Here is a 20,709-nt window from a genome sequence, read left to right as displayed (position 1 = left end):
CTTGTGGTATCAGGAGACCTTAGCTTGTTCTGTGCTGGGATGGAGTTATTGTACTGTACAGGCCTGTTTCCTTACGGCTCAATAAAACCTTTCCCAAAATAATTGCACAATTCTAAATTCTGTTTCTTTTTAAATAGTTTTTCTGATGCTGACTTTACCTGTGCTATGATCTGCTGCAGAATTTTTCTTAAATTAATTCTCTCTCTTATACATCTATATATGGTTTTTGTTTTTATTTTTGTTTTTTCAGGGCATGGCTTTTACCTTGGAGGAGAGGCAACAATTGAATATTCATGGATTATTGCCGCCTTGCTTTCTTGGTCAAGATGCTCAGGTTTATACAATTCTTAAGAATTTTGAAAGGCTGACATGTGACCTAGACAGGTACAGTATGGCTATGAAACTTTATCCTACTTATCAATTCATGAGTCACTTACTTTTTTTTGTATAGTAGTATAGGTGAAATTTTGGGGTATTTTTTTCCAGCTGTAGTTGTTGATTATTGGGAATTGTTAAACTAAGTACATACTTTTTCTAAAGTGCTTTCTTCAAAAGATCAACTCCTACTTTAAAATTGTAATCTTCCAGAGCTGTTCACATGAAGTTACTTTGGTAACCAAATGATACAAAGGTCATTGGAAGCAAATGAACTACTGTGAAACTAAAAGTCAGTAATGACTTTACATGCATGTAGATACAAATGCATTAAAACATTCTAAATTTATAAAATGCTATAAAACTAATATGTAATGTAGTACTGCTGTGCTTAGGTTTTTTTAAGGAAAAAATCTGTGGAGGGCTTTAAACTGTTATGAATGCTAAAATTTTTTTCTTAAAAAATTGTATTTTATAGGCCCTAGAACAAAACACTGTTTCTTCATTTCCTTACTCCTGTGCCTTGCTTTTCTCTGTCGTGGGATGTCTTGTTATCAGTAATACATGGCTTTTAGGTACCCATCTGTTGGTGACAAGGCTTTTTTATAATTTAAAGTTGCCATAACCTTTGTTTTTTATGGAGTCAGAATGGGATGAGGACAGCTTTCTTTGCAAGTGAAGCTCTTGGCAATTGTGGAATCTTTTGTGGGCTAACTATTCTCCAGTGCTCTCAGGAAGGCCATTATCAGTTGTCACAGAGTAGTAGCTTCCAAGGCTAGAATGTTTATGAGTCTAAGTCCCTGCATATAGGAAAGTGTAAAATTGCATGAAGCCCCCTGATTCAACCATTGATGTTACCATAGGAAAAAACTTTCTCTATCCTTCTGTCCCCATCTCCTCCTTAACTCTGTCTTGAGGTAGTCTCTTCATGATACAGCTCATTCATGTGTTTCAGGACATTTAAGGCAGTTTCAACTGCTTGTTTCTGTTTGAATTACTGGAATTTCTCTTCACCTATAACTTGAAAACCAGAGGAAAAAAGGTCTTTACCCTACTGTTTCATGTGTTATTTAACTAGGAAAGAAATTTTGTTCCTACTTCAGGTCATAGAAGAAAAGCACTTGTGCTTTTTAAAACATTACAGATAGAACCTCACAGGTCTAGCTATGCAACAGCCAGAAGGAAATTAGCAATATTTCCAAGTCTTGTTTCTTTATTTTTGTTAGCAAAAATTTGTGGATATTGAAGCTGCTTTTTGCCAAAATGAAAAATTTCTTCAGGGAAGGAAAAAATAATTAATCTATCAGTTTTAAATGACAGAGTAATAAAACTTTGAATGATGTGCCTTTTGAACTGCAATAAAACACTGTATTCTGAAGTTTTGATTGCAGTGGGAATAATGAAATAAAAATAACTGTCTCCAAGTATTGTGGGAATACCTTGCAGCTATCTTTATTGCGTTAAAAGAAAGGAGAGAAAAATGTCTGTCTTGGGGGTGGGGGAGGAAAGATTTTTTTTAAAGTATAATTAATCCATGTATGATAAGCACAGATAATACAAAACTATAAAAAAATATAATATGGTTACAAATAAATGTAAAGAAAAAGTTCTCCAGAAGCCATTTGCTTCAGAGAATATTTTTCCAAAGTTGCTGCTGTTAAGCTTAAGATCTGTAAATACTTAATTAAACAAAAACTTGGCGGCATTCTTTCCAACCTCTGAGTCTTCTTTGGCATTTTCTCTTTTCCAAATACATCATTGGGTAAGGAAGAAATTTGTTTCCTGCTCCTGTAACCAGACATCAGTAAAACAGAAGCGCTAACATTTAATTATTCCATGTGTCTTGAGCATTAGACTGTAGCTTGCCATTTTGTACCATAAAGCCAGTTTTTATTATAATGCCTGCTTTAGTATAAAGTATATATAGTATAAGATACAGTATTATATTGTACTGTGCAGCTTTGCAGTAAAAATTTATTATTGTTGATTTGGTTTTAGTGATGCAGTTCAACTTAGAAAACTCGCAAGTCTTCCGTTCACAGAAATAGCTTGAAACTATTACAATTTAGGCTTTTTTCTCACTAATGTGTCCACTCGTCAGAAACTTAAATTAAGATTTTAATAATTAATGTATTAAAAAATATAGCTGTGTTTATTTCTCAATTTTATTCTGTGACGTGTCTGTGGTATTTTCTCAGCCGTAGTTTTTGGCCCAGGTATTTGAATCTTCTCCTTCCCCTTACAATGAACAAACAGTGAACAAACAGTGTGGCCCCATTTATAATGCTGGATAAGCTGTGGTGGGATCTCCATCCATGGGAGATATTCAAAACCTGACTGAACATGGTCCTGGGCAAACTGCTGTAGCTGACTCTGCTTTGAGCAGGAGATCAGATGAGGCAATCTCCAGAGGTCCCTTCCAACCTGAGCTGGTGTATGCTTTCATAATGCAAGTCCATAGTATTTAAGAAATAAGCTTTCAGGGATAATCTTGGATCAATGACACTGTACCGTGCCATAAATCAAGTCCCTCCGGATGGGAGAGAATTTGCTGAAAGTCCTTGCAAGGAGTTTCAAAAATAAACTGAGACTTTTCGTTAAGTTTCAATGCTTCTAGATGGTTGTTTATTAAGTCTTATCGGAGGAACAGAGCCACTAGTGTGACCCAGGTACAGCATAGAAGGAAGAAAAGTTGGAGTGAGAGCTAATTATCAAGATTTACACAGCCTTTTAAAGATATTTTAACCAATAGTTACTAAAAACGTACATTATTTTCACTTTCCTACCAATTATTCAGTAACACGGGCAGGACCTGCGGAATTCTCTATCCAATCATTCCAAACTACTTTTACTGCAGAACATGGAGTAGTAGAAGAAGGAGAAGAAGGTTTAGAGAATAACAACAATCCTCCATTTTGATATTTTTTACTCTTATCTATTTACTATAAAGAGAAGCCCAAAACCTCTAAATTTTTCACCCTGTGACAATCTTACATAGTAGTTTATCACCTAATTCACACCACTGTATTTTCTAGTTCTTGTCTGACTGTTGGTAATTTTTTCCAAGGTTTGCAGCTAAAACAGTGTTGTTCAGGGGGGTAAGAACCCTTAAAAACAGGCAGAGAAATATTCTCGGCACTCTGGGTTCCTACAGATCAATGCAAATTTTTGTAAATTAAGTCAGGTTGTCCCTTAAGAATATTAACCTATATAAATCCCCAAGTACCCTCCAAATGGAATTGTTTCTTTAAGAAATCATATTTATACTGTGTGAACACCTAGCAGATCTAAATTGACTATTTGTGCCATGCTGTGTTTTGATAAAAAAATACTTTCCTCGTGTATTATTCAGGCTTTATATAGCTGTGGTGTTTTCTCCATTTTTTAACAAAATAAAATTGTGTTATATGCATAGGTCTACATTTAAGACCACTGAAGGAAAGACTTGGTAATATTTGCATGAAAAAGATACTTCCTTTTAAGACTGTCAACAGTGACATCTTGGGCTTTTTTTGCAGATAAAATGCTTGTGTGAATTGAGTGTGCAAAAAGTTGCCTGTGCAAAACGTGATTTGCAGATGTGTTTATAAGTTGCGTCTGACAATTTCATTGGAGTATGTCAATAAAGAGCCTGCTTGGAGAACATGTGCATTACATGTGTGTGAGCTCAATCCTCAAGACAATACGTGAACTCTGGTCTCCTATATTTATACTTGTATCAAAGAATTTTAAAGAAGAGTGACTGTGATCCTGCTACAATTACCCCTTGAATCTCTTCACTGATGAAGAATGTCAGAAGATTTTGGCTATTTTAACTGGAACTTGAAATCTCAAGTGCTCCCTGTAAAGGCAGGTGCTCAAGGACAATCTTGCATAAGAGCATGCAGTTATTGCCTTCTACTGAGTGTAAATGTCCTAATTCCAGAAAAAATCCTGGTGTTTCTTGCAGTATGCACCTGGCATAGTCTTTGCTCCCATAGAAACAGTGCCTGAAAAGAGATAAAGGGAGGCCATTGTTTTCCTTCTAGATCTTGGCAGTGGGTGTATACTTGTGTGTTTTACATCGAAATACAAAAGATTAAGTACAAGCTTTTAGATATTGCGGAGGTGGAAGCTGTTTAGTACCTTAGACAGAAGGGTATAGTCTGATGAAACATAAATGCTGTGTATGACAGCATCTTACATTGGCAGGATTGCCCTGGTTTTGCTTGGAAAGAGGGGAGTGTATAAATTCATAAAGCTAAGTTGATAGATAGTACCATGACATGTTTTGGTGCAGCTGAAACGCCTTTGTGAACTCATAGCATGAAATTGTTGGACTCTGAAATTCCAAGAGTTCATACACAGAGTGAGTGTGGAACAGCAGCAAATCAATTGCCTGGTATGCTTGACAAAAGGGACACCAATAAGAGGAAAAAATTCTATTCATCTAAATTTAGAAAAGCTGTGATGGATTGTGCAAGTAATTTATTTTTTTTTCTCCCCTGCATGTTCTTAATTGTATTTCTTTTTGCTCTATATTGATACTGAAATTGTTGCTCCTGGCACGGTCACATCTTCTGCCTGAGCTTTTCTCTCTTCAAAGAGTCACGCTGGTAAAATGTTATACTGGATGTGTTAACTGGATTAGGAGAGGGACCATCAAATCACATTTCCAGAGGATGCCATCTTATTTTGTTTTTTTCTTAAAGTTCCCTGTTTTTAATACATTTTTATATAGATACTGAGGATGCAGAGTAATGGAGCAAAGTGTCTTACACAGGTTAAAAATAATAGCCTTTCCTCTCACCCTCCTTTATTTACTCTCATATTTTTCAAGATAAGCACGAATGAATTTGGGGTTTGTTCTGTTTTCACCTTTCCATTTTGCCTTGTAAAGTGCATGCCAGCGATAGTTGGGCCAATTATCCTAAGAAATCATCAGTAACTTCCCAGTAGTTATATCAGTTTTCTTTTGGGTTTTGGATGATATGTGGTTTATATCCTTTTGTTGCTACTGTATTTCATTCCCTTCATAACAGCAGACTAGTATGAAGCATTCTTAGGTGAAGTAAAGGCAAGGGGGGAAAAGTGACAAACTGAAATTTGAGTGCTTGGCAGTCTCTTCTGTCTGACTTGCCAGACCTTGGGTTTTGTGCTCTGAAACTCTTCCCTGAAATTGTCATTCAAGACTCCCTGTCTGAGGACAGATAATATTTTTCTCCCTTTTTATAGCACAAATGATTGTTCTCAGTGTTTTATTGTGTGTTTTCATTACGTTTTCAATTAAATGTGGGCTTCAGTAATAGATTCCATTAAATACTGAATTTTAAATTTATTTTTTAAACACAATGCTGAAAAAAAACTTCATGCTTTTAGTTGTGTAGGTACTTGGATGTTGCTAAAAGATGCATACTTGTTATCTAATGCATTATAACCAACCCTACATTGAGGATGAGGCATTTTTGGTTTTCCCTTTAGAAAGAATCTTTGAGAAATCTGATACCCCCAGTAAAGCAAATTATGATGCTGAGAAAGAAGACATATACCTGCTGTTGAAAAGTAACCTTCTGATAAAAATTGCACTTCTCTAGAAATATTTTTCACATTATAATAATATTTATTGTGCTGATTTGTATATGATCAAGTATGTAATATTTGGAAATATAAGTAATATCCAGTTACTACTTTTTCAAGTTCTTTAGCATATCCTGAATATAAAAGTGACATGATAAATACAAATAAGAAAGTAAAACCCCAGTGTAATGCTATAGAACAGTAAAAGCAAAGGGGAGAGTTTTAACAGAGTTTTTTGATTTGAAACCCCTGAGGAAGTCTTTTGCTAAGCTTTTAGTTTCTTTTGTAAAAGATTTATTTACCCCATTAAAATCTAGGCTTGATCTGAGTGATAAGAAAGGATGATTAAAAGATATTTTATACTCTTAAGTAATCCCATCTCATTTTAAATGAAAGTGATAAAAAAAATAAAATACTGGCAACTGCTTCGGAATGGTGCTGTGGCTCGTGTAGTACTTGCAGTATAGAGTGGGGGCCAAAAATATGCATGATATTCTCCAGCATCACTTTAAATGTTCTCTGGAAACAAAATTAATGTCTTCATGTATATTCACAACTACATGTGCATGAGCTTGTATTTCAAGATAAATGTTGGGATAGTTGTTGTTGGGGTTTTAGTTTAGTCTTAGGTTTTCCTGTTAAAGGAATTTTCTCCCATATGCATGTTGCTAGGGGACAAATAGCTGTACTTAAGAAAGACAAAAAGGGGAGTGGGGCGGGCCTGGCTACTCTTTTGTCTACACCTGGGTGTGGGGTCAGTTCGCTCTGAGCGTCCGGAGAGAGAAGCTGCAGAGAAAGGAGCTGCTGCTTCTGTCTTTTTGGCCGTTCTTTCTTCCTGCTGGAAACAACGCCGGGACCCCAAAAGCCACTTTCCCTGCCCTGCTGGAGACCGAGCTGTGGCTGCCCTGCCCCGCTGCTGCTTCGAGCTTTCGCTACGCTGTAGCCCTGCTCGCCCTGCCTGCCTGGGCCTCCGTGGGCTTCTCCCATCTGGATACATCTCGCCTGCCACCCGGGATTTGCGTCCGTCCCTGCCGTTCCAGCCTGCCGTTTCAGCCTGCTGTTCCTGGGAGCCTGGGATCAGCTGCCCAGGGGTTTGTGAAGCTCCTTTGTTCCATCCCTTCCCGGGATCCCAGGGCACCAGAGCCGCGGGTTTCCCGAGCTCGCTCCGGAGCGCCCCCTGCAGCCGCGGGGGAACCATCGCACCTGCCCTGCTCACCGGGAGCCGCCAGCGCCCCTGCCGGCTGCGAGCGGAACTGCACCCGAGGGGAAAGGGCCTGACAGCCGAGAAGGCTGGCACTGGGTTTGTGATTGCTGTTACTGCCAGAGTTGTTGTTGTTTTGTTTGACTAGTTATATACATATATATATATATAGTAAAGAACTGTTATTCCTATTTCCCACATCTTCGCCTAAAGGCTCTTGATTTCAAAATATAATAACTTGGAGGGAAAAGGGGTTATATCTGCCACTTCAAGGGGGGCCTCTGCCTTCCTTAGCAGACACCTGTCTTTCAAAACCGAGACAGATCTTGGCGCCCAATGTGGGGCCTGAGGGCATTAAGAGATAGAGGTGAAAAAGGAATAACAGTTCCTGGATAACTTTATTTTGTGTGCTGGATATTGGAACCTTGTTAGGCAGCACTATGTGGTCTAGTTTACCCTGGTTTGGGTGGCATGTAGCCGTGGCTATATTCTTCCCCTTTGCAGCTCCTTACTTGAATATGGGTCCTCTGACTAAGGCTACCATTGCTGTTATCCAGCTTGCGTTATGGGTCGAGAAGGTGAGGAATTCATGGGTTTTTAACTTCCTCTGGAATGTGGGCACATGGATAAACAGCTATCACACACTGAGCACATGTTTTTGGGGTTATGTTAACAATGGTACCTTCTGTGAGGAAATGACACCAGGGGAAGTTTTCTCCCAACCCCTCAACCAGTTCTTTGGGCCCACCCCATCAATTTTCGAAGGGTTTAAATTCCCTCTGAATACTAACCATCTGCTGCTGATAGGCCTACTCTATTTAGCATTCAAGGATAAGTTGAGATTGGCTTGGATATCTACCCGGACACCAGCCCCAGAGACTAGAGATCCTGCCCCAGAACCTGACATGGCCCCAGAGAGTAGAGTTCCTACCCCAGAGCCTGATCCTGCCCCAGAGCCTGACACGGCCCCAGACACTAGAGATCCTACCCCAGAGCCAGAGCCTGCCACAGCCCCAGACACTAGAGATCCCGCCCCACAGACTGATACTGCCCAACAGTCCACCTCAGAAATGGACTACCCAAACTGGGTGGGGGTACTGGCAAAAGGGATGCAGGAGATGTGCCAAGAGATGGGTCAGGTGCGCCAGGGGATATGCCAGGAGATGGGTCAGGTGCGCCAGGAGATATGCCAGGAGATGGGCCAGGTGCACAAGGAGATGTGCCAGGAGATGGGCCAGGTGCGCCAGGAGATATGCCAATTGCTAAGGGAATACACCTCCTCAGCTAGTGAAAAACCCTCTCCCTGCCCCAAAGAGGGTGAGTCCGATGGTGCAGCAGTGGAACCCACGGATGTTACAACCGTCCAGGCTTCAGCTGAACCACAAGGACAACCACAGCCAGCAGCAGTCGCCCCTGTGCAAAGAAGGAAGTATAAGACCAAATCAGTACGACCAGTTAATGATGATGGGCAACCAGGGCCCTCACAACCAGCAGGAGAGCCAGAGCCAGAAGTCATCACTGAGTCCCTGTCGCACGACAGTCTCCGTGCTATGCGAAACGACATTGTGCGAAGGGGGCGTGAGCCTTATACCACCTGGCTGCTTCGGGTTTGGGACCTTATGGGCACAAGTGTGCAACTGGATAGTGGTGAGGCAAGGTATCTGGGATCGTTGACCCAGGACCCAGGTGTGGACCAGATATTTGTGAGGGAGCCAGGGCCTCTCTCTCTTTGGGAGCGGCTCTTAATGAGTGTGAGAGAAAGGTTCATTCACAAAGAAAGAATGCAGGAGTATCATCATAGAATGCAGTGGAAGACACTCGAGCAAGGGATCCAACAGCTAAGAGAGGTGGCAATATTAGAGGTACTCTTTGGGAAGGATGGACAGCATGATAATGACCCCGATAAGGTCAGGTGCACAGGACAGATGATGTGGAACCTGGCAAGGCTAGGGCCATCACAATACACCACCTTCATTGCAACGATTGATGCTGACAATACCCGAGAAACAGTGGGCTCTGTTGCCAACAGGCTCAGGCATTATGACAGCATCATCAATGGCCCGCTGAAAGCTCATGTCTCTGCTGTGGTCCAGGACCTCAAAGAGGACATGAAGGAGATGAGGGAGGAGATGAGGGAGGAGATGAGGGAGGAGATGAGGAGGGTCAGTGTGGCACCAGTGCAAGTCACAGGCCCCCAAGTCAGAGCCCGTCGTCCCCCTGCTAGAGAGAGAGGGTACACCCCACGAGCTGAGCTGTGGTTTTTCCTGTGTGAGCATGGGAAGACATGAGAAGGTGGGATGGGAAACCCACCTCTGCCCTGGCAGCGCGGGTGCATGAACTCAAGGAGGGAGGCACTAACCGAGGGGGTTCCGCTAAGGTGAAGGTAGCCTCAGCCTCCCGTGACCGAGCTGCCAGGCATTACAGAAGGGAGGATGATATGTCGGATCCCCTTGAAGGTACCTCGAGCATGTACGCCCAGGGAAAGAATGATAACCAGGGCTAGAGGGGCCCTGCCTCTAGCCAGGAAGAGGCACGGGAGAACCGAGTTTTCTGGACAGTGTGGATCCGATGGCCTGGCACATCAGAGCCACAAAAATATGATGCATTGGTTGATACTGGGGCACAGTGTACTTTAATGCCATCGGGACATGTAGGGGCAGAACCTGTATCCATCGCTGGGGTGACCGGGGGATCACAGCAGTTGACCCTTTTGGAAGCTGAGGTGAGCCTGACTGGGAAGGAGTGGCAAAAGCATCCGATTGTGACCGGCCCAGAGGCCCCGTGTATTCTGGGCATAGACTTCCTCCGGAATGGCTACTACAAAGACCCAAAAGGACTCAGGTGGGCATTTGGGATTGCTGCTGTGGAGGCAGAGGGCATTAGGCAATTGAACACCCTGCCTGGACTATCTGAGAATCCTTCTGCAGTTGGGCTCCTGAAAGTGGAAGAGCAACGAGTGCCAATTGCCACCTCGACAGTGCACCGCCGGCAGTATCGGACAAATCGAGATGCTGTGATCCCCATCCACAAGATGATCCGCGAGCTGGAGAGTCAAGGGGTGGTCAGCAAGACCCACTCACCCTTCAACAGCCCCATCTGGCCTGTGCGCAAGTCTGACGGGGAATGGAGATTGACTGTGGACTATCGTGCCCTGAATGAAGTGACTCCACCGTTGAGCGCTGCCGTGCCAGACATGTTGGAGCTCCAGTACGAGCTGGAGTCCAAAGCAGCAAAGTGGTACGCCACTATTGACATTGCCAATGCATTCTTCTCCATTCCTCTGGCAGCAGAGTGCAGGCCTCAGTTTGCCTTCACCTGGAGGGGCGTGCAGTACACCTGGAACCGACTGCCCCAGGGGTGGAAGCACAGTCCCACCATCTGTCATGGACTGATCCAGACTGCACTAGAAAAGAGTGAGGCTCCAGAACATCTGCAGTACATTGATGACATCATTGTGTGGGGGAACACTGCAACCGAAGTGTTTGAGAAAGGAGAGAGAATAATTCAAATTCTCCTGCAAGCTGGTTTTGCCATCAAGAAGAGCAAGGTCAAGGGACCTGCCCGAGAGATCCAGTTCCTGGGAGTAAAGTGGCAAGATGGACGACGTCAGATTCCCACTGAGGTCATCAATAAGATCACAGCAATGTCTCCGCCGACCAACAAGAAGGAAACACAAGCTTTCCTAGGTGCTATAGGTTTCTGGAGGATGCACATTCCCGAGTACAGCCAGATCGTGAGTCCTCTCTACCTGGTTACCCGCAAGAAGAATGATTTCCACTGGGGCCCTGAACAGCAGCAAGCCTTCGCCCAGATCAAACAGGAAATTGCTCACGCCGTAGCCCTTGGCCCAGTCAGGACAGGACCAGAGGTGAAGAACGTGCTCTACTCTGCAGCCGGGAACAATGGTCTGTCCTGGAGCCTCTGGCAGAAGGTGCCTGGTGAGACTCGGGGCCGACCACTGGGATTCTGGAGCCGAAGCTACAGAGGATCTGAAGCCAACTACACTCCCACCGAGAAGGAAATCCTGGCAGCTTATGAAGGAGTCCAGGCTGCCTCAGAAGTAATCGGCACAGAGGCACAACTCCTCCTGGCACCCCGACTACCGGTGCTGGGGTGGATGTTCAGAGGAAAGGTTCCCTCCACGCATCACGCCACTGACGCTACTTGGAGCAAATGGATTGCCCTCATCACGCAGCGCGCCCGAATTGGAAACCCAAGTCGCCCTGGGATCTTGGAAATAATTACAAACTGGCCAGAAGGTGAGACTTTTGGGTTATCTTCTGAAGAAGAAGAGGAGCAGGTGACACGTGCCGAAGAAGCCCCACCATATAACGAGCTACCAGAGAGTGAAAGACAATACGCCCTCTTCACTGATGGTTCCTGCCGAATTGTAGGCGCTAGCTGGAAATGGAAAGCCGCTGTATGGAGCCCCACACGACAAGTTGCACAGGCCACTGAAGGAGAAGGTGGATCGAGCCAATTTGCTGAGCTCAAAGCTGTCCAATTAGCTCTGGACATAGCTGAAAGAGAGAAGTGGCCAAAGCTCTACCTCTACACTGATTCATGGATGGTAGCCAATGCTCTGTGGGGTTGGCTGGAAAGGTGGAATAAGGCAAACTGGCAGCGCAGAGGAAAACCAATCTGGGCTGCTGAAGAGTGGAAAGACATTGCCACTCGGGTAGAGAAGCTATCCGTGAAGGTCCGTCATGTAGATGCTCACATCCCCAGGAGCCGGGCTAATGAAGAACATCGTAACAACAAACAGGTAGATCAGGCTGCGAAAATAGAGGTGTCCCAGATAGACTTGGATTGGCAACATAAAGGAGAACTGTTCCTAGCTCGATGGGCCCATGATGCCTCAGGTCATCAGGGCAGAGATGCCACCTATAAGTGGGCACGAGACCGAGGGGTGGATCTAACCATGGACAGTATCTCCCAGGTTATCCATGACTGTGAGACATGCGCTGCGATCAAGCAGGCCAAGCGGGTGAAGCCTCTATGGTATGGCGGGCGATGGTCCAAATACAAGTATGGGGAGGCCTGGCAGATTGATTACATCACACTGCCTCAAACCCGCCAAGGCAAGCGCTATGTGCTCACAATGGTAGAAGCCACCACTGGGTGGCTGGAGACCTACCCTGTGCCTCATGCTACTGCCCGGAACACCATCCTGGGCCTGGAAAAGCAAGTCCTTTGGAGGCATGGCACCCCTGAGAGAATCGAGTCTGACAATGGGACTCATTTCAAGAACAGCCTTATAAACACCTGGGCTAGAGAACATGGCATTGAGTGGGTGTACCACATCCCTTACCATGCACCAGCAGCTGGGAAGGTTGAGCGGTGTAATGGACTGCTTAAAACCACCTTGAAGGCACTGGGTGGGGGGACTTTCAAAAACTGGGAGATGCATTTAGCAAGAGCCACCTGGTTAGTTAACACTCGAGGTTCCACCAGCCGAGCAGGCCCTGCCCAATCCGAACCCCTACAAACAACAGATGGAGATAAGGTTCCAGTGGTGCACATGAGAGGTATGCTTGGAAAAACTGTTTGGGTAAAGTCTGCCTTGAGCAAAGACAAACCCATCCGTGGGGTTGTTTTTGCTCAGGGACCAGGTTGCACCTGGTGGGTGATGCAAAAGGATGGAGAGACCCGATGCTTACCTCAAGAGGACCTTGTTTTAGGGTGAACTACCCATGGCTCTGTACTTGTATCAGTATCAGCATGTATATTTGTATATAATTTGGGTAATGCATAGATTTATATGGTTAAAAAAAAGTTAAGTTTCATGTAACATGTTAGTATGGGAAAAAATTCGGGGTGGATAATGTTGGGGTTTTAGTTTAGTCTTAGGTTTTCCTGTTAAAGGAATTTTCTCCCATATGCATGTTGCTAGGGGACAAATAGCTGTACTTAAGAAAGACAAAAAGGGGAGTGGGGCGGGCCTGGCTACTCTTTTGTCTACACCTGGGTGTGGGGACAGTTCGCTCTGAGCGTCCGGAGAGAGAAGCTGCAGAGAAAGGAGCTGCTGCTTCTTTCTTTTTGGCCGTTCTTTCTTCCTGCTGGAAACAACGCCGGGACCCCAAAAGCCGCTTTCCCTGCCCTGCTGGAGACCGGGCTGTGGCTGCCCTGCCCCGCTGCTGCTTCGAGCTTTCGCTACGCTGTAGCCCTGCTCGCCCTGCCTGCCTGGGCCTCCGTGGGCTTCTCCCATCTGGATACATCTCGCCTGCCACCCGGGATTTGCGTCCGTCCCTGCCGTTCCAGCCTGCCGTTTCAGCCTGCTGTTCCTGAGAGCCCGGGATCAACTGCCCAGCGGTTTGTGAAGCCTTTGTTCCATCCCTTCCCGGGATCCCAGGGCACCAGAGCCGCGTGCTCCCCGAGCTCGCTCCGGAGCGCCCCCTGCAGCCGCGGGGGAACCATCGCACCTGCCCTGCTCACCGGGAGCCGCCAGCGCCCCTGCCGGCTGCGAGCGGAACTGCACCCGAGGGGAAAGGGCCCGACAGCCGAGAAGGCTGGGACTGGGTTTGTGATTGCTGTTACTGCCATAGTTGTTGTTGTTTTGTTTGACTAGTTATATACATATATATATATATAGTAAAGAACTGTTATTCCTATTTCCCACATCTTCGCCTAAAGGCCCTTGATTTCAAAATATAATAACTTGGAGGGAAAAGGGGTTATATCTGCCACTTCAAGGGGGGCCTCTGCCTTCCTTAGCAGACACCTGTCTTTCAAAACCGAGACAGTTGTCCTCAGGAGAAAGGTTTTAATAAAGAAAATGCTCTGAGAATTCAAGGACATTGAAAGATATGCTATATCATAATGAAATACTGGGAAAATGAAAGGCTATAGGGAAATGTAATAATATGAAAGAAAATTAGCATGTATATTTGTAGCTGAGAACTACAAGAGCGGGATATAATTTAACCTTGGAGAACATTCAAAACTAATGTGTATGATGGAAGGTGGTTCTAATTGCCTCATGGTGATGGTATTTAGAGTACAACTGCAACTTTTTGGTTTCTAGATCTTTATCTGTTTAGGGTCAAAAATACCCTTCATGACACAAGGGAAGGGATAGTGTTTTGCCTCACTTCTGTCACCTCATTATAGTCACTATTGCCAAACTGGCTGCACTTGCCTTGCTTATAGTGCTCGTTAAAGGTTTACATAACAGATCCCAAAAGAAGTCCTTCCCTGATATATAGGGATATGCAAGCTAAGCTTGAATGGAATGCATTCAGATTTACTAAGCTGTTCTTTGTCAGATGGTTACCTGACTAGGTTTGTGTCTTCCTAAAGAATGAATTAGATTTTACTGAAGCATGTGATCCATGAATATGCAGAAGGAAAGTTCATATGAATAATATTTAAGTACACAAACCTTACTTTTGGCTTTTGGAATGAATGTGTTCTATATATATCCTCAACACTTGTGTAATAAAGGGATGCACATATTAAACTTTTTGAGTATAAGTAATTAGTAATCCATCATAAATTTAAAAAAAAGTCCTACATAAATTGTATACAGAAATTAAGTTAAAGATTTTGTGTAAGCCTATTGGTATAGAAGACTACTTAATTTTTACAGCAATACTTAACATTGCTAAAGCTAGTGAATAGACAGGTAAGGTTTAAGATCACTAAATTCCTAAATTTTAAGTGTTCACAAAGTGACAGAGTCATACCTATGTGAACTGGTATAACTTGAAGTCACTCATAGACTCATATCATTTGTCACACTCAGCATTGCAATTTGGCTTCCCAGTTGGTGTCTTGAAACAGTAATGTAATTATTTAATGTAGGTGTGATGGTAGTCAAAAGTAGATCAAGCTAACATGAATTTTTTTTCACTCTCATTTATATGATTCTTTTTTTTCTCATTGGTTTTCTTTTTAAATAAATACAGAACTTCCTCAAAATTCATTTCAGTTAGGAGATATAGCATTGCAGATTTCATGTCAAACATAGACTTAAGGGATGAAAAGCCATGTGTGTATGCTTTGTTTTCAAAAGCTTTGTTTTTCAGTATTTATTTGAAATATTAGTTTGGATTTAAGATAAATTTCTATTGAGGCAAGGGCATGCAAAGCTTAATGGTTTTTGTTCTGTTTTCTTTGGGCAAGTGAGTAAGCATGTTTAAGTTATACTTAACGCTTGTCTCATTTCAAGTGAAACAACTGATATACACAGATAAGTTCTGACAGACCAAATCCTCAATTGCAGCACACTGTTTTATACCTGAGAGGGATTAGCTTCCTGAGTATGTAGAGTTTGACAACTTTGTTTCAGGTTTCAGGTTCTCTGTCTCAACCAGTTTGTTATCTTTTGTGTCTGGACCATTTGTGCTATTAAGACAAGGAGGAATTTAAATACTTTCAATAAGAGAGAGGCTATTATAGAACAAACATAATTTTAATTATCCAAACACTGCTATCCTTCTGAATCTACTTTATATGTTCCCTTGATGTCTGTCTAATTATATGTAATTCTCCACAGATACATGCTACTAATGAGTCTTCAGGATCGAAATGAAAAGCTTTTCTATAAAGTGCTGGCTTCTGACATTGAAAGGTTCATGCCTATTGTTTATACTCCCACTGTGGGACTGGCTTGCCAACAATATGGTTTAGCATTCCGGAGGCCAAGGTATGTAAGTTTATACTTCAAATAAAAGTAATTGTATCTTGTTTTCCTCTTGGCAGATTTCTGCAGGGGTTTTCTAACAGCTGAATGTAAGACAAAACTGCAATAATTGACATAATTCAAGCTACACTTTTGGTCTACATTAAACAATAATTTGTATGTTTCTTATCTGCATTGAGATGGCAAATGGTTGGTTTAATTACATTAAAATGTGAATGTATTTTTAATCTTATTAACTGACTGTTTTAGAATCCTAGCTGCATGTTAGAAGACTGGAGAAAAATGGAACCTTAGTTTTAGATTTGTCTTAGAAACTTGAAAAGCATAGACTTTTGCCTATATATTTGTTTTATTGGTATTTTATACATACACACAAACACATATATATATATGTAAAAACAATAAGTATACAAACCGAGAATGTATTACATATGCATCTACTGATACCTTAAAAATAATAAAGAAATCATCAAAATGCCTGTTTCACTGCTAAATAATTAATAATCTCTTGCTTCGTAGGGTGGTTACTGGAGTGCTTTTATTCTGCATCCAATATCTGTATTTATAGAATGATGAGGAAGTGGTATGAAGGAAGGATAGACACTTCTGTTTCACTCTGCCTCTTGAATATCAACTCAGAGTTTGAGATTTATGGTGATTGCTGTTTGAGAACATTGTGTATATCACTGCTTTCAAGTGCAAACTGGAACAACACTTTGGAGCCTTCTGCAGAATTTTCTGGCAAAGAAAGAGATAAATGAGCTGCATGTGCATAGCTCTGTTAACAGAAATAGGTTTTTTACAGTCAAGGCATTGATCAAAAGTAAGAAGCTTGCAAGATGTAAGGGAACAAATGACTGCTCACAAATTCTTCAGCAGGAGATATTTGAGAGAGACTTATGGCTTCAAGGTTTTGTTAATGTGAAAATCATTTTGGCCTTGTGACTGACAGAATGAGTCAGGACCATCTGGTCAATTGCAGAAGACAAGAATTCCCACTTCTGTGCACATTAAAAAGTTCAAAAACACCTCAAGAAGGCTTACTTAAACCTATTTAATGATCTGTGGCTTTTAGGTGCCTCCCTTAGTAAGAGAAGTCATCTCCTTTTTCCATCTCAGTATTTACCACCGTGGTGATTTATTGGCTTTCCAGGAAGTGCTAAACATGTTTGGAAATTAGGTCTTTGGTTACACTGGTCTCATTACCCCTCATTTTGATAGTCATTGCCATATAAAATATTTCACAGGGAGCACCTCTGCCCATGCACATACTTTTTTCCCTTTCTCTCTAGACATGTGAAGCATCTGTGGAGAAGAGCACCCAGTTTAATTAGAGTCATGGAATTGTTAAGGTTGCAAAAGACCTCCAAGGTCATTGAGTCCAACTTTTGACCGAACACCCCCATGTAAACTAAAGCATAGCACTAAGTTCCACATCCAATCATTTCTTGAACACTTCCAGGGATGGCAACTCCACCCCCTCCCTGGACAGCCCATTCCAATGCTTAACCACCTTTTCAGTGAAGAAGTTCTTCCTAATGTCCAACCTGAAACTCCCTGGCACAGCTTGAGACTATTTCCTATTACCCTGTCATTAATTGCCTGGGAGAAGAGGCCGACCCCCACCCAGCTACAACCTCCTTTCACGCAGTTGTAGAGAGTGGTAAGGTCACCCTAAGCCTCCTCAAGGCTAAACAACCCCCAGTTCCCTCAGCCACTCCTCCAAGGACTTGTGCTCCGGACCCTTCACCAGCTCCATTGCCCTTCTCTGGACATGCTCCAGCACCTCAATGTCTCTTGTGCAGTGGGGTTGGAACTAGATGATCTTTACGGTCCCTTACAATCCAAACCATTCTGTGGTTCTGTGATCTTTGGCAGACTCTTTCCTGCTTAAGAAAAATACCTACAATGGAATCTCCTGCTGCACTGTTAAAGAGATACGGGTTTTTTTCTAAGAAAAACCTTTTCTAAATTATTCCAAAACCAACTATGAAAAGCAACCAATATAATTTAGTTTGAAATTGCATTCTAAACCATGAGTCATTTAGCATTAAGCCTTATATGCCAGTGTACCTCATAAACAGCATCTTCCATGAAATGGATGGAAAAAAATTTAATATTCAGAAGGCAAAAAGGAGTTAAAGATGTGAGATTTAGTCCAGACTATACCGTCTTACAATTTTGATTGACTTTTTTTTTTCAAGAAGTTGGAATTAAGAAAAAAGGTATAATCTGATCATACCTTAAAAAAAAGGTATTCTGATCTGTAAGAACTGTGTGTATCTGCTTTATGCTGACTCATATGTAAATGCTGTCTTTATAGATAAGCGACTGTTTTTCTTTCACAATGTATTTTTATTTCAGAATATTCTTAATACTGGCTCTTCCTACAGCTCAGAAAATGCTTGCTATTTCGTAGTTTAATACATATCCCATTAGACACAGACATGGAGGTAAATAAGTTCAAAATTACCCAGTTGCTGCAGATCATATTTATCTCACTGCAGTTTGCAAGGCAGTGTCATATTTAGTTTACATCTGTAAGGATTTTTTCTGATATTCAATATTCAGTTATACTTTTTATGTTTTGAAATGAGTTTGAAGCCCCTGGCTTGCAAGTTATCTCTTGAGTCAAGGAACAACAAAAATTAATTTAGAGTTCAAAAAATAGGTGTCTAGTGGAATCAATGAGATCATCTTCTCTGACTCCCTTATGTGTTTTTAGAAGACTTTATGGGCTCACATGATGTGCTTACAGGCACGGAAGGACTCTGTGGCTCAGGCAGAGGTTTTCATCCTGAAGCAATATTTTGCAATTTTAGAATAAACATTCATGGCTGACCAGCTAACCATCTGATGAGGCATCATTTCTCAAGAGAACCAGCTGCAAAGCAACTTGACTCAGTGGTTTGAAGCTTGTCTGTATAACTGACATTTATTTGCAAAATTCAGACTCAGCTCAAGATTGCATTACTTGCTCTGAATATTCAGCTTTAAATCCACCAATTTAATGAATAAGAGTGTTACTGTAGAAATAAACAGTACGGATCTGATAGCAGATCTGTAACATGTACCCACCTACACCACATAGTTACATAAACATAATTTAGAAGACCGGTCTGTCTGGTCTTCTTCCTAACTGTTGAGGAGGATGAGGGGAGAAAGAATCCTTCAGGGGAGTTGGTCAGAGAAGGAATTTGGACTTGTATGGATAGAAGCTTTACTTATGCTGGAAATGTAGTGGGGTTCTGGTTTTATTATAATGCTCACGCTATCATTAAAAGCACTATCTCAGAATCTCTACTAGGTCACTTTTTAGTTCAGAGTTTCTATCCATCATTTAAATTCCTCAAGTAAAGGATTCTTCAGTTGCACAAGGCACGTACATACATATGACAGCTTTTGATTACTTACCCAGAAACAATCTATTTCTGTAAATAGATTTCTGAAATGTAACAGTTCTTTCATCCAACCAGAATAAATACGGGAAAGCTCAATGGAAATTTCCTCTAAGAGTCCAAAATCAACTTTTTACATTGCATAGAGAACAGCCAGGAGTTTCAGATTCTTGTGTAAACTCAGCATTCAGAGAAGGGAGGTATAATTGCCAAGTACTGCTATGCTGAAGACTTTGGACGTTGTTAAAATGTTAGGTGACTGTTTATGTATTGCCATTCCTAGAAGGAAAAGCCATTCCAAACAGAATATGATCAGAGCAAACCCTGGTAGCTGATGCAGCTACACAGCCATGGCAGAGTTGTCTGAAATAACTTCCCGATGCAGTCACAGACTTGTCAGGCTGACTAGGAACCATTTTTAAAGAGCTCTATAGGATCTGATGCAGTCTCTTAAAAGGCAAAGTATGTCAGCTTTGAAATTATTTACCAGATTTCCTCCTCACTGAAGTGCGTGACTGACTCAGCACCTACAAATTTGAGACTTTGTCCTTTCCTTTCCTTATGTTTCTCAAAAAGAATGTATTTATTTGCATTTATTTTATGTATTTACATTTACAACAATTCAGATGCATGGTATTTAATGCAAACGTTGCAAATGTGAGTTGTTTTTTTGTTGACAGATGTTTACATGCTGAGATTGCCAGCTGCAAGATAGCATCGCATTTTAATAAAGAAAAGAAATTAGAGAACAGGGAAATATTTATTTCCTGTGACAGGACATGCAAAATTGACTTTGCCATCAGAAGTTGCAGTCTGCTTGCCAGCACAAGGTTGATCCTGTGGTACATTTAATAATCTTTTGGTGGTTTTTAATGAGGCTTTTATTGGAATTATTTTTCTTAATTCTAATGAATGTCTGTGGCATCCAAGTCTCTTCAGAAACCAGATTTGGCTTACTGGAGGCCAGAAACTTGTCAAGTACTCCTGGATCACATGAGCCAAGAAAGTTCAGTTCCTGGAACTTTTTTGTGACTCTGTCTCTCCTTCAGATGTGTGGTGTTTTCTTGATTGAGACTACTGGAAGGTCTAGATTTATTTCACATTTTTTCACCAGTATAACAGCTCCCTTAGATTTTTTTCAGCACATTTAGATGGTTTCTTCCTCCCCTGGAAAAGCAAATATATGTATACATATGTCTATTTAGGGACTTTATTCATCTGATTGTTGCTATACATAATTAACTTAGTATCTTCATTTAGCTAGAAGTGATTATTGCCTAACATAAAATTATATTAAAAAATAAAAAAAATTTTCACAGTTATTTTTCCTAGTATTTTCTCCTCTGAAAACTATGTAGAATTTTAATGTGTAGGTGAAAAAAAAGACAATGTAGAGGCTTTTTAACTGATCTCTTGTAATGTCCTGACTGTTAGGACAGCATATGAAATCAAAATGTTTTGCAATAAAGACATAGAGAACAACAAAATGCTTCTTTGAAAATAGACTGCTGGAATTCTGTTCTGCAGAAGGACCT

General features: G+C 41.9%; 1 protein-coding gene across 2 annotated transcripts in view; it reads left to right on the top strand.

The window, feature by feature from the left end:
* The window catches only part of ME1 (malic enzyme 1), a 166,662-nt gene that overhangs the window by 39,965 nt on the left and 105,988 nt on the right, over positions 1 to 20,709 (top strand). For both annotated transcript variants that reach the window (XM_048296222.1, XM_048296223.1), the window contains exons 2-3: positions 251 to 384; positions 15,630 to 15,779. In XM_048296222.1, the coding sequence (XP_048152179.1) occupies positions 251 to 384; positions 15,630 to 15,779 (284 nt within the window). The remainder of the gene's footprint in view (positions 1 to 250; positions 385 to 15,629; positions 15,780 to 20,709) is intronic.

The sequence above is a fragment of the Corvus hawaiiensis genome, chromosome 3 (assembly GCF_020740725.1).
Source record: "Corvus hawaiiensis isolate bCorHaw1 chromosome 3, bCorHaw1.pri.cur, whole genome shotgun sequence".
NCBI lineage: Eukaryota > Metazoa > Chordata > Aves > Passeriformes > Corvidae > Corvus > Corvus hawaiiensis.
Note: the sequence above shows the minus strand (reverse complement) of the source record. Positions and strands in the feature narration are given on the sequence as shown.